This window comes from Penaeus vannamei, chromosome 9, assembly GCF_042767895.1.
Source record: "Penaeus vannamei isolate JL-2024 chromosome 9, ASM4276789v1, whole genome shotgun sequence".
NCBI classification, from domain to species: Eukaryota; Metazoa; Arthropoda; class Malacostraca; order Decapoda; family Penaeidae; genus Penaeus; species Penaeus vannamei.
The window spans coordinates 35,711,396-35,728,546 of NC_091557.1; the positions used below are offsets into that span (position 1 = coordinate 35,711,396).

The following is a 17,151-nucleotide window of genomic DNA, read 5'->3' on the forward strand; positions in this document are numbered from 1 at the left end:
GAACGTATTTATTCTTATTCAAGCCTTTTTCCGTATCAAAATTAAAGTTAACCCATATTCACTAACTAATATTCTTTTCTGGAATGAAAATATTGCCACACATCTTGTAAACCAATTGTTTTCAATACCACTGAGGGGGTAGAAAAAAATTATGATTAATAAAAATATGCATGATGAAAACATTTACTGAAAGGCTCATCTGAGCCATAGTCACACAATTACACAACAAAAAAACAAAATGTGTATCACAGAAAAGCAAAACATCTGTTAACCAAAAAATACTCTTACTAGAACTTTGACTAGAACACAGAAAGAAATTTTAACTTTTATTTACATTGGATAATGAAAAATAACCCTAACAAAATTATGGTAAACTTATTGTGCAACTTCTAATACAAATACCAACTAACACAAAGCAAAAATTCTTTAAATACATATCACAGACCGTAATCACTTACTGTAGCTGATGAATATCATAAATGATATACACACGAGGAAAATTAAAGTAGTTCAAGTCTACCTTTGAGGTTCGAAAGTTTACGTGTCTTGCTAATGCACAACACATAATTGCAAATAGCACCAATTCTACCAATATTACCATCAGACACCTTATCTGTTCCCATTAGAAGTAGTGGTGTAATAAAATAATTTACATTTGTACCTATAAAACTAAGCAAATATGTATGGGTAAATTCAGAATGCTCACCAGTTCTATATGCAAAGAAATCAAACTTACTCCAGACTTCCTGCACTGGGAAATTTCATCATGGTTAAAATAATAGAATGTTAATGAAATGAAATATGGGTAATACAAATTTGAACTTGACTGAGATATTCCATTTTGACTCAATATCTTTATAACTTTTTTTTTTCTTTAATAAAGCTATCATCACCTAGTACAATACAAATTGGGGTATATTTTTACCCTGAATTGATTACAATTGGTGAGTACAGTTTCCATACATAACAGTGTAATACATTAAAGATATCATGGTTACAAAAGAAGAAACAACTGGAATATTTAAATTTGGATGTAAATATTTACATTCCCTCCACAATACTTTGACTTCTAATTAGTCATATTTAGCACCAAAAAGTCCCAGCAATAAAGCAGCAAGAGGACAAATGTTTGGTTAAAAAACAGAAACGGAATCAAATGCTTCAAAGCAGATCACAACTTTCTCATACTTCAAACACATGCTCCACACCCAATAACTTAAGACAATCCATTATATATTACACCTTAACTATAATCAGATATCATAGAAATGGGTATTTCCCTTTTTAACACATATCAAAATTAGCAAAGTAATATTGCAAAATTTAGCCACCAACATTTCTGGCAACAAATATATCACAGAAAGGAGGAAACCATATCCAACAGTTATGTGCCTTCCACCTAAAAATAATAGATTCTAATTTTGAAGTACAACAAACAACCCTAATCTCGAGTTGGCCATGATCCAGACACCATAAACATAAACAAAGTATATCAATGACTTCAAGTGCATGAAATGGTGTAGGGAACATGCAATATATTGTTGGTTTATAAAGGCACATGTAAATAAATTCTTTCTTTTGAACATTTTGTCCACTTCAGTTTGTAGTGGAAAGGAAAGGAATGCATTTTACCTATACTTCCCCTAATCTATGAGAAACGGGTGAACCTTGGACGCTGGAGCACCGACTGCCATACCCTGAATCAGGAGTGCTGCAAACACTAGCTTTGTCTTCACTCTCATACAGCCTATTCAGGGAAAGAAGACAGGAAAATAAAAATACAAAGAACTGTCAAGTCTAAATATAAAAAACTCAATATGGTATAAATGCAATAAATACCATAAATTGGCTTCTGACACAGAGTTGTCAACAAAGTAGTCTATCAATATTGGCTTTTTGGTGTCTATCACCAAGAAAGTCATCAAAAAAGTAAAAAAGAATGAGAGAAATTAGAAGCACTTGCTATTAATAAACATATTAAGCATGTTCCAATAGATCTCAACTGTACACTAATGGATGAAAAAAAAAATTATATGAATGTATTCAAAATTGTTGGCAGCTACATTACGAAGATCTTTCAATGTGATTTGTTGTTGAACAAAAACAATTCTAGCATGAGGAAAGAGTTATATTTCTCAAGAGACAGGTTTCTACATCTGAAATAAATGTAGAAAGTTTTAGATGAGGTGAAAAAGAAAATTAAATAAATAAAGGGGAAAGTAAGATTAGTTTTTTAGGAACTTGTGTTTATAAGACTCAAAAGGATCATTCAAACTTATAAAGAGGAAGGCTAAGGATAAAATCACAAAGGAAAAGGAAGTTATTTTACTATATGTGGCCTACATTAACCAAAACAAAAATAAGTGTACCATAGCTACAGGGAGCCTCTAATCCATGTGTTATTACATAGTATATATATACAAAGCATCAAAATTATCTTATACCTCCAGCATTTGACATTTATGGTGAGAAATAAGTTGGATGATAGAAACTTAAAATTAACATGAACAAACAAAACACTTTCAGGAATAACTGACCTAAACAAGAGATCCATAAGCTGTGAGAGGGTCTGCAGGTGGTACCCAGTTGTTGCTTGGAGTGATACTGGCCATGTTGGTAGCAAATGGCAGCACAAGCGACCGCATGCAACGCAAGCAGCTGCCACCTGTGAGCAACGCCACTGAAGGAAAACCTGGTCTGAAAAATATTGTAAAAATAGATAAAAATATAAATTTCTCCTTACAAAGTGGTTTATTCCTGCTAAACAAATTATAAATTCACATATTTACAAAATTCTATTAAAGAAACTATGCTTCCCAGTAAATGTTCTAACTGCTTTTGGTATAAAAAAAAATGACAGAGAATTATGTAAATACAAATTATTAGAATTTTTTCCTTTTACTTTTGAAATTGGGATATACTATGCAAGAAAATAAAATGAAAATCCTCCAAAAGTACTTGTTATTATGAACACACTCTCCTCAGTTACGAGGCAGACATACACCTGTGCATATATACATATACATATAAGCATACTATTATCAAGATGTTAAGAAACCATAACTCACCACGGTCAATAAAAAACAGGATTGTTGATACACTGAAAAACAGATAATGAAGTAGCAAACAACTGTACAACTACATTTTTAACATTAAAACATAATTACAGGTATATTAAAACTAATATGTGACCTAATAACCTGAAGTGCAATTCTATACAAGCACACTACATGAAACATGGCAAAAGTCATTAAAATAAAATCTTTAATTCTCCACACTACAAAAATCTAAGTATAACAATTTGAGCAGAAACATTTGTTTTAAGCTGTTGAATACAATGATGCCTAGTAAAAGAAAAACACTACACAAAACATGTTTATTGTGGTAAACCATATTTTCTATTATTCTAATTATTTCAATCAGGTAGATGGCGGATTGGCCCAGGGCATTTTGGGTGACCTCCAACCTTCAGCTGGAGTAACACGCCAAGGCCTTTTTACACAAGCAGGTATGATTGGTGGGCACATCATGGGTGGATTATTTACTTGATAAACAACAATTGCCCACTAATGTGGCTGCCAATCATGCTGTTTGTGTGGACAGGCCTTTACAGAGCCTGTTGGTCTACAGAAACATATCTATATTCATAAATTGTCTCTTTTCTTAGGGATATTGGCCCATCAAAACCTCCTGGCATCATTATGAATCTTTGCCCTTTTTGGGGAACTTGTAGCATACAGGTTAATGTATACCAAAATAGCATTTCTTCCCATCCAAGAGAGAAGCTAAAACTGCTGAAGCAGTGACTAACAGGAACTGATAACCAGAAAATAACTAAGCCAAACATATACCCACTGTCTGCATTCATGAACTTAAATACATGAAGTAGTAATATAAACTACAACTATTACCTTGCAGGGATATATCAAGAAAATGAGCAGTTGCCTTCCAAAGCGACTGTCTTGCCAGAGCAGGTTCAGCGAGTGTGGCTCCTTCCATTGTATCTCCAGCAGTCACTCCACGCATTAAATAAAATTCAGCAAAGTGGGCAACCGTAACTGTTCCTGGGTAAGATATTGGACATAATTATATTTCAATATATACTACTTACAAGAAGCATCTCAATATTCTAATTTTCTATTAAATACCTAGTAGTATCAACACAATTGTTAGGGAAAATGAAATGGTCATAATAAAGCCAAATACATATAAATACATTTTTGCAACCAATAACAAAATATACGGGTAAGTTTTTTAAAATAAAATATTTACAAAAAAATGAAGGCTACTGCATACAATGCTTCTCTAACATTTTATGTCCTAAGAAATCTGAAATAGATTATAATAGTGAATGAAAGCCAATGAAGGTATAATGTTTCTCAAATGTGATAGTAATAAAGAGCAAAGACATACCTATGCTCCAGTTAAAAAATGTCAACATAAATGCTTCCATTGAGTTAAAGATAGCTATGCTATATCTGCTATTGGCAAATGCATTTAGCTCTGGAATTCTTGGCACATTCATGTCCTTTTCTTCAAATTTTGCTGAAAAAAATCATAAATAAGGAATGACAATACTTTAATATAGCCAACTGGTATTTTTCTACTCTCTACATCCAACCATTTGTGGAATTCAAAAAGGAAAGAAAGAAAAAAATACCTGCTAACAATATAGCAGTGAGAGCAGTAAGACGTAATTGGTTGTCAGATATGTGATGTGCATCCATGAATCTATCAAGAAGGTACACTGACAGATGAGTTGTTGCAACACTCAATTTCAAGCGCTCGCTGACTATGCGTAAAAATTCTACCAGAGCTCCTCGCATTGCCAGCTGCAATAAAAAAAAATACCTTTAAATGAGAAGATTAAGTGATGTATCCTACTACAATGGCAATGGCATCTAGCTAGTTTAGGCAGGCTATTTGATTTTTAGGTCATCCTAACCCTTACAAATTTTGCATTCTTTGAATACTCTCCTAAACACAAAGAAAATAGGGAGGGAGGGAGGGAGGGAGGGAGGGAGGGAGGGAGGGAGGGAAGGAAGGAAGGAAGGAAGGAAGGAAGGAAGGAAGGAAGGAAGGAAGGAAGGAAGGAAGGAAGGAAGGAAGGAAGGAAGGAAGGAAGGAAGGAAGGAAGGAAGGAAGGAAGGAAGGAAGGAAGGAAGGAAGGGAAGGGAGGGAAGGGAGGGAAGGGAGGGAAGGAGGGAAGGAGGGAAGGAGGGAAGGAAGGGGAAGGGGAAGGGGAAGGGGAAGGGGAAGGGGAAGGGGAAGGGGAAGGGGAAGGGGTAAGGAAGGGAAGAAGAGAGGGAAAGAGGTAAGGAAGGAAAGAAGAGAGGGATAGGGAAAGGAATGGAGGGAAGTGGAAAGGACAGTAGAGACATGAAGGAAATGAAAGCAGTAGCAATGAGGACGAAGTGAAGGAAAGGGGGAGGAAGAAGGGAGACAAGAAGGGGAACATGGGAATAGAGAGTAGGAGAACTGGGAGATAAAGAAGACAAGGACAGAAGCAGGAGTTAAGGAAGAAAACATGAAAAGAAAGATTGTAGAAAAAAGAGAAAGTGGGTGAGAGGAGGACATGGGATTTAAGTGGAAATGCAAAGCCAGGGGCACAAAGTAAAGAGACAGGAGAAAAGAGATAATCAAAAGATGGTAAAGAAGAACAAGGCTAGAGATTTTCACAATATTAAACAAATAAAATATAAAAAAAGATAATGGATAACAAACCTGTGGAGAATTCCCATTGTAAGCCATGTGTTGGAGTTCCTTAGTGTGCATCCATGCCAGTACATCTTCAGCATAATCTGTCATCCAAGTACTTCCCGGAGCCATTTTTCACACAGCTGGTAATAAGATTTATAGTGTCTTAAGAAATTTTTACCAGAGTAAAAACAAATATGATACTTTCTTAAGCACTGTATAAAACAAACATGATATGTGATGACAAATATTACCACTAATACAAATGAACATACAGTCACCCCCAAAAAAAAAAAAAAAATCTAACCCCTACCTATTCAAAACTCCCTTCCATAATTGCCAACTTTTGGGGGCCACAATATAACCATAACTCTTAAACTGGCACATTATCCTGTCTTTAGGACAAGATCATAGCCTTTTTTCACAAGGTGTGTGTCATCAGACTGCCCTATAAGACAAGTGTTTTCTCTATTTGTTCTGGGTTATGATTCTTACTAGGCTTGTTGCCTTTGGATGTAAAATATAAATAATTAATGAATCAGGTATTTGAAAAGTTTATGGAGAAAATCAGAGATTAAAACAAAAATTTCAAAATCTTGGAAGCTTTGGAATGGAGCTAATATACATAAATCTTTTCTCATGACTTTGAAATAGCACTTTGTGTCCCATCAAGTCATCTTGTGGTTCTCTGAGCTCCCCTTAGCAGGATGCAAGCTGTTTCTAATGACAGTGCTTTCCACAAATTGAAATTTTTGATACGTGAAAGAAAAAAATAAAATCCAGGTCCATACACAAACAGTGTACGTCTACTGCTGTGATTGAAGGTGAAATGCAACTGGTTCCATTATATTCTTAAAAACTTTATATTCATCATCCTAAAAAAAAAAACACCCTAAAAGTTATTCTAGGTGACAATAAAAAAACATCATCATTAGTGTTGTTAACCTGTATATACCTAAAAGGTTCAGAGCAACAGTAATGTTCATATACATCAGGGCAGACGGCAAATATCCAAAATTCTCTAATAAACAAATAAAATGACTAGCAAGTAAAGCAACATTTGTTACTTTTGCCTGAGTATGGGAATAACCCTATATTGTCCTTTAGGGGTTAAACTACATACAATTTATTCTTATAGACAAATCATAGACATCTCAGCATATTATAAAAACTAGTGTACATTTTGTAAAAATTAGACCACAATATTTATTTCTTCTTTCCAATTCTTATGCGGGTTAACTATGAAATCTGAAAACCAAAGAATACAGGAAATAACTGATGATTAAATAACTCAAAGGAATTAACTGAAGTAAATCATACTGATCAAATCTCCGTAATTTCAAAAAAGATTATTATAACTTGTTTCAGCACACAGGTGTCAGAAGGCATGCAACACTAAATGAACAGGGAAAGTCCTATGATCATGGCTTCTATGAAAAATAAGATACCATAGAATACAGCACTCCTTTTACTAAGCCAACTTATTTATGACCAATTAGGGGTCAAAAGTCAGCCACATGTGGTTATGTTCTTAACAAATTATGACTTTCAAATTACAATTTGTTTACTGCATAAGAAAACATAAAAACACAATTATCTGACTGGAAACTCGTACCATATCCTAAGATTACCTGCATTACCATTCAGCTTCAATAAAACTGACGGTAACAGCCAATACATTCCTAAGAAAATATTCCAACACACATTTTGTTATGTAATTTGGGTGGATATTCTCATTTTCTTCGAAAAATAATAAATCAACAATTACTTTATTCGCGATCATATGTTGCAATCTCGAAGTCGCGTTATCGTCGGCTGTAAACATGAGCGCACGTGTTATTGTTTATTTCTAACAGCAATTAAAAGTACAGCTGATTTCCAAAATTATATTTTACTTGTACCGCTTGCGTCAGCACGTGTACGTTTGAATAAAACAAAGAATAATATAATTGATATGGAAAACTTATGACATGTAAGTAAACAAATGAAATAAAACATTTGTCAACACAACGAGTATTATCCTGAACTACATAAAGTGCCATGGCCAACACCTATAGCCTACCATATCAAGTCACAACCTTCTAATCATAGTATCTGTTAACTAAATACACAATTTCACTTCAGTACCTAGGCGCACACGAAGGAAGATGTAGCAGCAGTCTGCCTACCGCTCTCTGCATCGTCTGACGGCGTCCACATCGAAGTCACCACCACGGTGCACGGCGCTGCGACCTACCTGCGCCGCTTGCCAACTGCTGCTAATCCGCACTTCGCTCACACAGTACCTTTTCTTTCGTTTATCTTTTCTGATAAAAAAGTTTAGGGTTATGTCATTACGATGTATTACTGAAGTGTGAAATTATTTTGAATAAAAAACGCTGGACATTGTATTGCAAGATTTGTACTTTCTGGTGACAAGGAATATATAATTAATGTAACTGTAGACGTGCGTTTGTGTATACTTTTCGCACAGTTTTATGTTAAACAATATTCATTACATAACATAGTCCTTTGATATTCACTTCAATTTCATTCTTGTTAAAGACGATCATGAGATGTATATAAAGGAATGTTATCATGCTTTAGATAAGGAAATCAAAAAGATAATATAACGGGATGCAACATAATAATAATTTCTGTGCTGTACGAATTTGAATTAGTACAATTACACGAAGAGAACTCTTTTACATAAATGTATGCAAACTTCCCGGCATTTGTTAACCTGTTAAAATCCTTAATGCTCTTATGAATTATTGAGGTTGGAATGAATCTGCTTCATCATTTACCACGTGTATCTTTCGAGAGAGTTATTTTCTGTCTGGTATTCAGAATTTTGTATGATGTAATACCCGAATCTTTTATCTGAATTTGAACCATTTATAACGTTATGCTTATAAGGCATTTACTGTGTATACGGTAATAAATTTCACGACTGATATATCTGAAAAGATTATGATGAGGATAAGAATGACTTTTTACGTTTAGGTTTTTAAACGTTTTTCCAAAGCTTTAATCAGTTTGATGTGTATACTTGGAATAACTTTGATATGCTTTATCAATTCCAACATTTGCAGAGAAGTGGTTGTCTTCAATGATGATGATTATGATGATAGTAATGATAGTGGTAATGATAACAATGATAATGATGTTAATGATAATAATATTAATAATAATAACAAGAATTATAATAACAAAAATAATAGTAATAATAATGATGATAACAATAATAATGATAGTAATAGAATAAAAGATGATGATAATGATTAGAATGAAAAGAAAGATAATGATAATAACAAGAATGAGAATAACAATGATGATCATAATCATAATGATAAGGATAACAACCATAAAAATAATGATAATAATAATAATGACAATAATAGTAATAATAATAATAATGATAATAGTAATAACAATGATACTGATGATTATGATAATAATAACAATGATAATAATGATAATGGTAATGGTTAATAACAATAATAATAATAATGATAATAATCATAATAGCAATAACAATGATAATAGTAATGATAATAATAATGATAATAATAATGATAATGATAATGATAATGATGATAATTATAATAGCAATGCTAATAATAATGATAATAGTAATGCTAATAATAATGATTATATTAACGATAATGATATTGATAGTAATACCTATAATACTGATAATAACGATAGTTACAATAATAATGAAAATAGTAATAATGGCGATAATTATAACAATGGTGATAATGATAAAGATGATAATAAGAATAATGATACCAACAGTAGCAACAACAATAACAACAGTAATGCATAATCATAATAATGATAACAGTGTAATAACAATGATGGATAATATTGGTAACATACTAATACTAACGATTATAATAACAATAATGATAGTGATGATAATGATAACAATGATGATGATAATGATACTGGTTTATAATGATATCCGTGATATCAATAAGAACAGTGATGATGAAGATAATGATGATGATGATAATGATAACGATTATGGCGATGTTAATAGTAATAGTGATACAAATACTAATAGTAATAATAATAATGATAACAGTAATAGTGATGATGAAAATGATAAGAATGATAATAATAGCAGCAATGATAATAATGCCATTATCATTATTATCAATATCATTAGAATTATCATTATTACTATAACTTTTATTACCATTATTATAATTACTTTTCTCATCTTTACTATCATTATTATTGTTATTGTCAGTGTTATTATTATCATCACTATCACTATTTTCTTTCAAAATAAGTTAATTGCACAGTAAACACATCAAGGGCGTCTTCTGTAGCGTCCCTAACTCTTAATAGCGTCTTTAGTTTAATCCTAATCCACCGTGTCCGTACCGAAGACGACACTCTCCGCTGCCAGACGGCGCGACAATAATCTTCAGTAAAAACTGTCGTACTCACTATTCTATCACCACCGTTATCATGTAAACATGTCGGAGAGAAGAGAAATGTCGCGCGTGAAATTCGCTCTTTAGGGAGATTTCATGTTTTATTTTTCTTTCTTTCTTTTCGTAATGTAATGTTTTTGGTAATCATATTTAAGAAACTATTTTAGACATCTCTTAGGTTTCAAAATATCTATTATAATGAATGTGTATTTCATGAAAATGAGACTCTTACTAATGTTTTCATAATGCTAATTATCTTATGCCTTTTTTATCTCTGCACTGCTTTGCCTCCTAATTGTTTAAATTGTTGTGTAAATAATAATATAAACTTCTCAGATGCTTCTGAAGACCACTTTTTCCTTCCCTTCATCCCAGACGTACCTACATGATTGAAGACAAGGCATTAAAAAAACTATTCATATCATTAATCAATTCTTTATGCCTCCCAATGTTCCCAGAATTGAAAACTAAGACTAGCATCATATCAAAGTAAGAAAGTTCGTACCTCTATTTTCTGTACACATTTCTTCAAGATTATCTGTTTCAAATATGATTTGTTTGGAATCTTAAGTTAATGGACTGTCTCTTTAAATTTCTATCAATTCTTGTGATGTTCCTGGTCTGTGATATAGTGATGGTTCTGCCCACTGTTGTTGATGTGAAGATCCTGGTCTCGTATATCTGGGCGTGTGTGAATAGGTTTTGCAAATCTAAAGGGTGGGAGCTGAGGTATGTTGTCTTTTTATTGCTGAACAATCTGTGGTATTTTGAAACGTTTCTGTGCAATGTTCTCTTCACACACAACTGTTGCATGTTGTGTAGGGTAGCGTTTGGAGCAAGTCATGCACTCATATCTGTAAATAAGCAACAAAATCATCCAAAAGATATCTATTCAACATTCACCATTCATGTCCCTACGCATATGATATAGGAGACAGTATTAAAAATATTACCTAAAGATTTGCAGTCCGATATAAAATTTATTTGGATAAATAAACCTTGCAATTTGCATTCAGACACTGCATTGTTAAAAGATTTTTCTGACAACTAATATTCATTTATTATAGATTGTAGAAAAGGTGATTGTTATAGAAAGTTATAGTCAGTCACTCAAGATGCAGTTCGATCTTCATATAATAATTACGAAGCACAAGTAGGCTTACTTATAAGGGAAACATGATTATTTATGAAATATTCTTTTTTATGATAACGATCTTATATTTCTAGTAGTAAAATGGGTAACGAAACTGATCTAATAACTATAAAACCAATCTTCATTTCAGTGACACTCAAGTACAAAAATGACATTCATCAATTAATATCCATTGCGCAGTTTCCTCGGACAGCTCTTTGCTGCGTTGAATCGTGTTGGAGGGAAACATGTTTTCTTCAGGATGCTATTCAGGAGGTTCATGGAAAAGTATGCTTGTTAATTTTGTTGTAAAGTAGTTGAGAAAAATTCAGTACATAATTCTTCTTTGGTTTTTATATTCATTACCATAAGTTATTTCCTTTATCAGAATATTTGATCATTTGTGTAAATATATACAATTTCATTTTCATAATAAATACTACGTATGGAAATTCTAGGACGATCGATGTTATTGCCGAAAATAACTCTGAATGTCAACTCGAGCGATGGCACCCATGAAGTTCATGACGGACACGTGACGTAACAGTACATGATTGGTGGGATTAACGTGTCCCTGGTCTAGAGGTGCATTATAAGGGCGTCTTCTGTAGCGTCCCTAACTCTTAATACCGTCTTTAGTTTAATCCTAATCCACCGTGTCCGTACCGAAGACGACACTCTCCGCTGCCAGACGGCGCGACAATAATCTTCAGTAAAAACTGCCGTACTCACTATTCTATCACCACCGTTATCATGTAAACATGTCGGAGAGAAGAGAAATGTCGCGCGTGAAATTCGCTCTTTAGGGAGATTTCATGTTTTATTTTTCTTTCTTTCTTTTCGTAATGTCATGTTTTTGGTAATCATATTTAAGAAACTATTTTAGACATCTCTTAGGATTCAAAATATCTATTATAATTAATGTGTATTTTATGAAAATGAGACTTACTAATGTTTTCATAATGCTAAATATCTTATGCCTCTTTTATCTCTGCACTGCTTTGCCTCCTAATTGCTTAGTGTTGTGTAAATAATAATATAAACTTCTCAGATGCTTCTGAAGACCACCTTTTCCTTCCCTCATCCCAGACGTACCTACATGATTGAAGACAAGTAATTAAAAAAAAAAATCATATAATTAATCAATTCTTTATGCCTCCCAATGTTCCCAAAATTGAAAACAAAGACTAGCATCATATCAAAGTAAGAAAATTCGTACCTCTATTTTCTGTACACATTTCTTCAAGATTATCTGTTTCAAATATGATTTGTTTGGAATCTTAAGTTAATGGACTGTCTCTTTAAATTTCTATCAATTCTTGTGATGTTCCTGGTCTGTGATCTAATGATGGTTCTGCCCTCTGCTGTTGATGTGAAGATCCTGGTCTCGTATTTCTAGGCGTGTGTGAATAGGTTTTACCAATCTAAAGGGTGGGAGCTGAGATATGTTGCCTTTTTATTGCTGAACAATCTGTGGTATTTTGAAACGTTTCTGTGGAATGTTGCTCCACACATAACTGTTGCATGTTGTTTAGGGTAGCGTTTGGAGCAAGTCAAGTACTCATACCTGTAAATAAGCAAAAAAATATATATATCCAAAAGATATCTAATCAACATTCACCCTTCATGTCCCTACGCATATGATATAGAAGACAGGATTAGAAATATTACCTAAAGATTTGCAGTCCGATATAAAATTTACTTGGATAAACCTTGCAATTTGCATTCAGACACTGCATTGTTAAAAGATTTTTCTGACAACTGATATTCATTTTTTATAGATTGTAGAAAAGGCGATTGCTATAGAAAGTTGTAGTCAGTCACTCAAGATGCAGTTTGATCTTCATTTGATAACTGCGAGGCACAAGTAGGGTTACTTATAAGGGAAACATGATTATTTATGAAATATTCTTTTTTTTATGATAACGATCTTACATTATAGTAGTAAAACGGACAAAGAAACTGCTCTAACAACTATAAAACCAATCTTTATTTCAATGACACTCAAGTACAAAAATGACATTCATCAATTAATATCCATTGCGCAGTTTCCTCGGACAGCTCTTTGCTGCGTTGAATCGTGTTGGAGGGAAACATGTTTTCTTCAGGATGCTATTCAGGAGGTTCATGGAAAAGTATGCTTGTTAATTTTGTTGTAAAGTAGTTGAGAAAAATTCAGTACATAATTCTTCTTTGGTTTTTATATTCATTACCATAAGTTATTTCCTTTATCAGAATATTTGATCATTTGTGTAAATATATACAATTTCATTTTCATAATAAACACTACGTATGGAAATTCTAAGACGATCGATGTTATTGCCGAAAATAACTCTGAATGTCAACTCGAGCGATGGCACCCATGAAGTTCATGACGGACACGTGACGTAACAGTACATGATTGGTGGGATTAACGTGTCCCTGGTCTAGAGGTGCATTATAAGGGCGTCTTCTGTAGCGTCCCTAACTCTTAATACCGTCTTTAGTTTAATCCTAATCCACTGTGTCCGTACCGAAGACGACACTCTCCGCTGCCAGACGGCGCGACAATAATCTTCAGTAAAAACTGTCGTACTCACTATTCTATCACCACCGTTATCATGTAAACATGTCGGAGAGAAGAGAAATGTCGCGCGTGAAATTCGCTCTTTAGGGAGATTCCATGTTTTATTTTTCTTTCTTTCTTTTCTTAATGTCATGTTTTTGGTAATCATATTTAAGAAACTATTTTAGATATCTCTTAGGTTTCAAACTATCTATTATATTTAATGTGTATTTCATGAAAATGAGACTTACTAATGTTTTCATAATGCTAATTATCTTATGCCTTTTATATCTCTGCACTGCTTTGCCTCCTAATTGTTTAAATTGTTGTGTAAATAATAATATAAACTTTTCAGATGCTTCTGAAGACCACCTTTTCCTTCCCTTCATCCCAGACGTACCTACATATGTGACTGAAGACAAGGCATTAAAAAATTATTCATATTATTAATAAATTCTTTATGCCTCCCAATGTTCCCAAAATTGAAAACTAAGACTAGCATCATATCAAAGTAAGAAAGTTCGTACCTCTATTTTCTGTACACATTTCTTCAAGATTATCTGTTTCAAATATGATTTGTTTGGAATCTTAAGTTAATGGACTGTCTCTTTAAATTTCTATCAATTCTTGTGATGTTCCTGGTCTGTGATATAGTGATGGTTCTGCCCACTGTTGTTGATGTGAAGATCCTGGTCTCGTATATCTGGGCGTGTGTGAATAGGTTTTGCAAATCTAAAGGGTGGGAGCTGAGGTATGTTGTCTTTTTATTGCTGAACAATCTGTGGTATTTTGAAACGTTTCTGTGCAATGTTCTCTTCACACATAACTGTTGCACGTTGTTTAGGGTAGCGTTTGGAGCAAGTCATGCACTCATACCTGTAAATAAGCAACAAAATCATCCAAAAGATATCTATTTAACATTCACCATTCATGTCCCTACGCATATGATATAGACTATTAAAATATTACCTAAAGATTTGCAGTCCGATATAAAATTTATTTGGATAAATAAACCTTGCAATTTGCATTCAGACACTGCATTGTTAAAAGATTTTTCTGACAACTAATATTCATTTATTATAGATTGTAGAAAAGGTGATTGTTATAGAAAGTTATTGTCAGTCACTCAAGATGCAGTTTGATCTTCATTTGATAATTGCGAGGCACAAGTAGGCTCACTTATAAGGGAAACATGATTATTTATGAAATATTCTTTTTTTTCATGATAACGATCTTACATTTATAGTATTAAAATGGGTAACGAAACTGCTCTAACAACTATAAAACCAATCATTATTTCAATGACACTCAAGTACAAAAGTGACATTCATCAATTAATATCCATTGCGCAGTTTCCTCGGACAGCTCTTTGCTGCGTTGAATCTTTTTGAAGGAGGGAAACATGTTTTCTTCAGGATGCTGTTCAGGAGGTCCATAGAAAAGTATACTTGTTAATTTTGTGGTAAAATAGTTGAGAAAAACTCAGCACATAATTCTTCTTTAAAACACTGGCTCATATTTGATTTAAAACGTCAACTTGTGTGACCCTGGCCATATCATTTTTGTTTCACTAACCTGGAAATATGAGTTCCATGCCCGCAGCCTCTGAACTTCAAAGATTCCTCGTGGGATTATATTGGATTTTATTTTCATTACCATAAGTTATTTCCCTTATCAGAATATTTGATCACGTGTAATTATATATGATTTCATTTTCATAATAAACACTACGTATGGAAATTCTAAGACGATCGATGTTATTGCCGAAAATAACTCTGAAAGGCAACTCAAGCGATGGCACCCATGAAGTTCATGACGGACACGTGACGTAACAGTATATGATTGGTGGGATTAACTTGTCCATTCTGCGCATGTGGAGGATTAAAAAATTAGCTTAATATTAAAGCCTGTTCTAGAGGTGCATTAAAAGTTGATCCTGGACGCTGCCAACGCGCATGCGCACGAGAGATCTGGATTAAACTTTAATACTGGATTAACTTTTATGGCACGTACAGAAGACGCCCTAAGCTTTCCGAGGATCTTGTTGCTGGATCATATTAAATGCGTGATCCAACTGGTGATCTGTTTATCCATTTTAATGACAAAAAAGTACATTTCTTATTATAATTACACTTTTACGCATTGGACTAAAATGCATTAGCTCGTGATTTGATTTGGATTAATGTATTTTGTGAAATGTTCCAATAGTGTACCCTGTAACATTATGTATTATTATTATCTATATTACCATGAGGATAAGTATAACACACATGTACGAAAAGGAAATCTTTAGACCCTTGCTATAAGTAAATATAAATGGGTAAATAAATGGAATTGTAGATACAATTAATCTTAATCTGCAAACATTTGAATATGAATACATATATATGAAAATATAAATTGATAAAAAAATATAGGTACAATTCAAGGAACCACTATAAGGGTACAGGACACGCTTATCAACAACATCGCCTGAGCCGGTAAGCCTACCTAATGCCTTACCAGAAGAGGTCATCGAGTTATTTGTCGAAGGTAGACGTACCATCGACTTACCTCACATCGAATGCTGTCGGTAAAATATGTATGGCAAGGAATCTAGTCGATATGATTTATGATCATCAACGATCTGGCAATTCTCTCCGCTTTTCTGGTCCGCTGAACTTTTTGGCCTCTGGCGGGAACAACACCCGCCCTCCATGCCTCGGCACAAAGGCGATCCTTTTATAAAACTGTAAGCTACTTATTCTCCAAAGCCCAGAGATACAATGACATCTACACTGAAACCGAAACATGGCAAAAGGAGCACGAAATAAACACTAGGATAGCTACGGAGAAAAAAAGAGAGAGTAAATACATCATAAATCTGCAGCCCCACGCTCGTCTACCGGAGCTTTCTCCTGTGAATAGAATTTAGGCGTTTGTTAGTTTTGGGCTCGACAATTTTCGTCTTGTGTGAATTTAATACATTTAAACTACAAATGATTACTCTTTGGGAAAATTCTGAACCAAAGATCAATAAATACGTAGATATACAAGTACACAGATGCAAAGTGACAATAATACAAAGTAAACAAAGAGAAGCAGGTACAGTACTTTGTACAAGGAGCAACGAAAGAGAGGAAAAAAACAATTCTACATTCCTTATCAATTCGTGATCTACACTTACATGAAAAGTGTCCAAACTGGAATGAAATCGGAGGAATGTAATCGGAGAAGAAATAGAGCAACAGCAGTAAAATAACCCCGATGATTGAGTCCTGAGACGGCATAGTAAACAGAGCGCAATATCCCACTTCCCTTGATTGCACACGTATCGTTACGAGAAATAACCAGTGTTCGAATGAGGA

General features: G+C 33.6%; 1 protein-coding gene across 1 annotated transcript in view; it reads right to left on the reverse strand.

The window, feature by feature from the left end:
* Positions 1-171: 171 nt before the first annotated feature.
* CycJ (Cyclin J) overlaps positions 172-17,151 on the reverse strand; it is a 27,701-nt gene continuing 10,721 nt past the window's right edge. The window contains exons 2-8 of the mRNA XM_027367583.2: positions 7,825-8,003; positions 5,725-5,840; positions 4,661-4,832; positions 4,414-4,545; positions 3,912-4,064; positions 2,538-2,697; positions 172-1,747 (exon numbers count right to left, since the gene is read on the reverse strand). Coding sequence (XP_027223384.1) covers positions 1,633-1,747; positions 2,538-2,697; positions 3,912-4,064; positions 4,414-4,545; positions 4,661-4,832; positions 5,725-5,829 — 837 coding nt within the window. The 5' untranslated portion in view covers positions 5,830-5,840; positions 7,825-8,003 and the 3' untranslated portion in view covers positions 172-1,632. The remainder of the gene's footprint in view (positions 1,748-2,537; positions 2,698-3,911; positions 4,065-4,413; positions 4,546-4,660; positions 4,833-5,724; positions 5,841-7,824; positions 8,004-17,151) is intronic.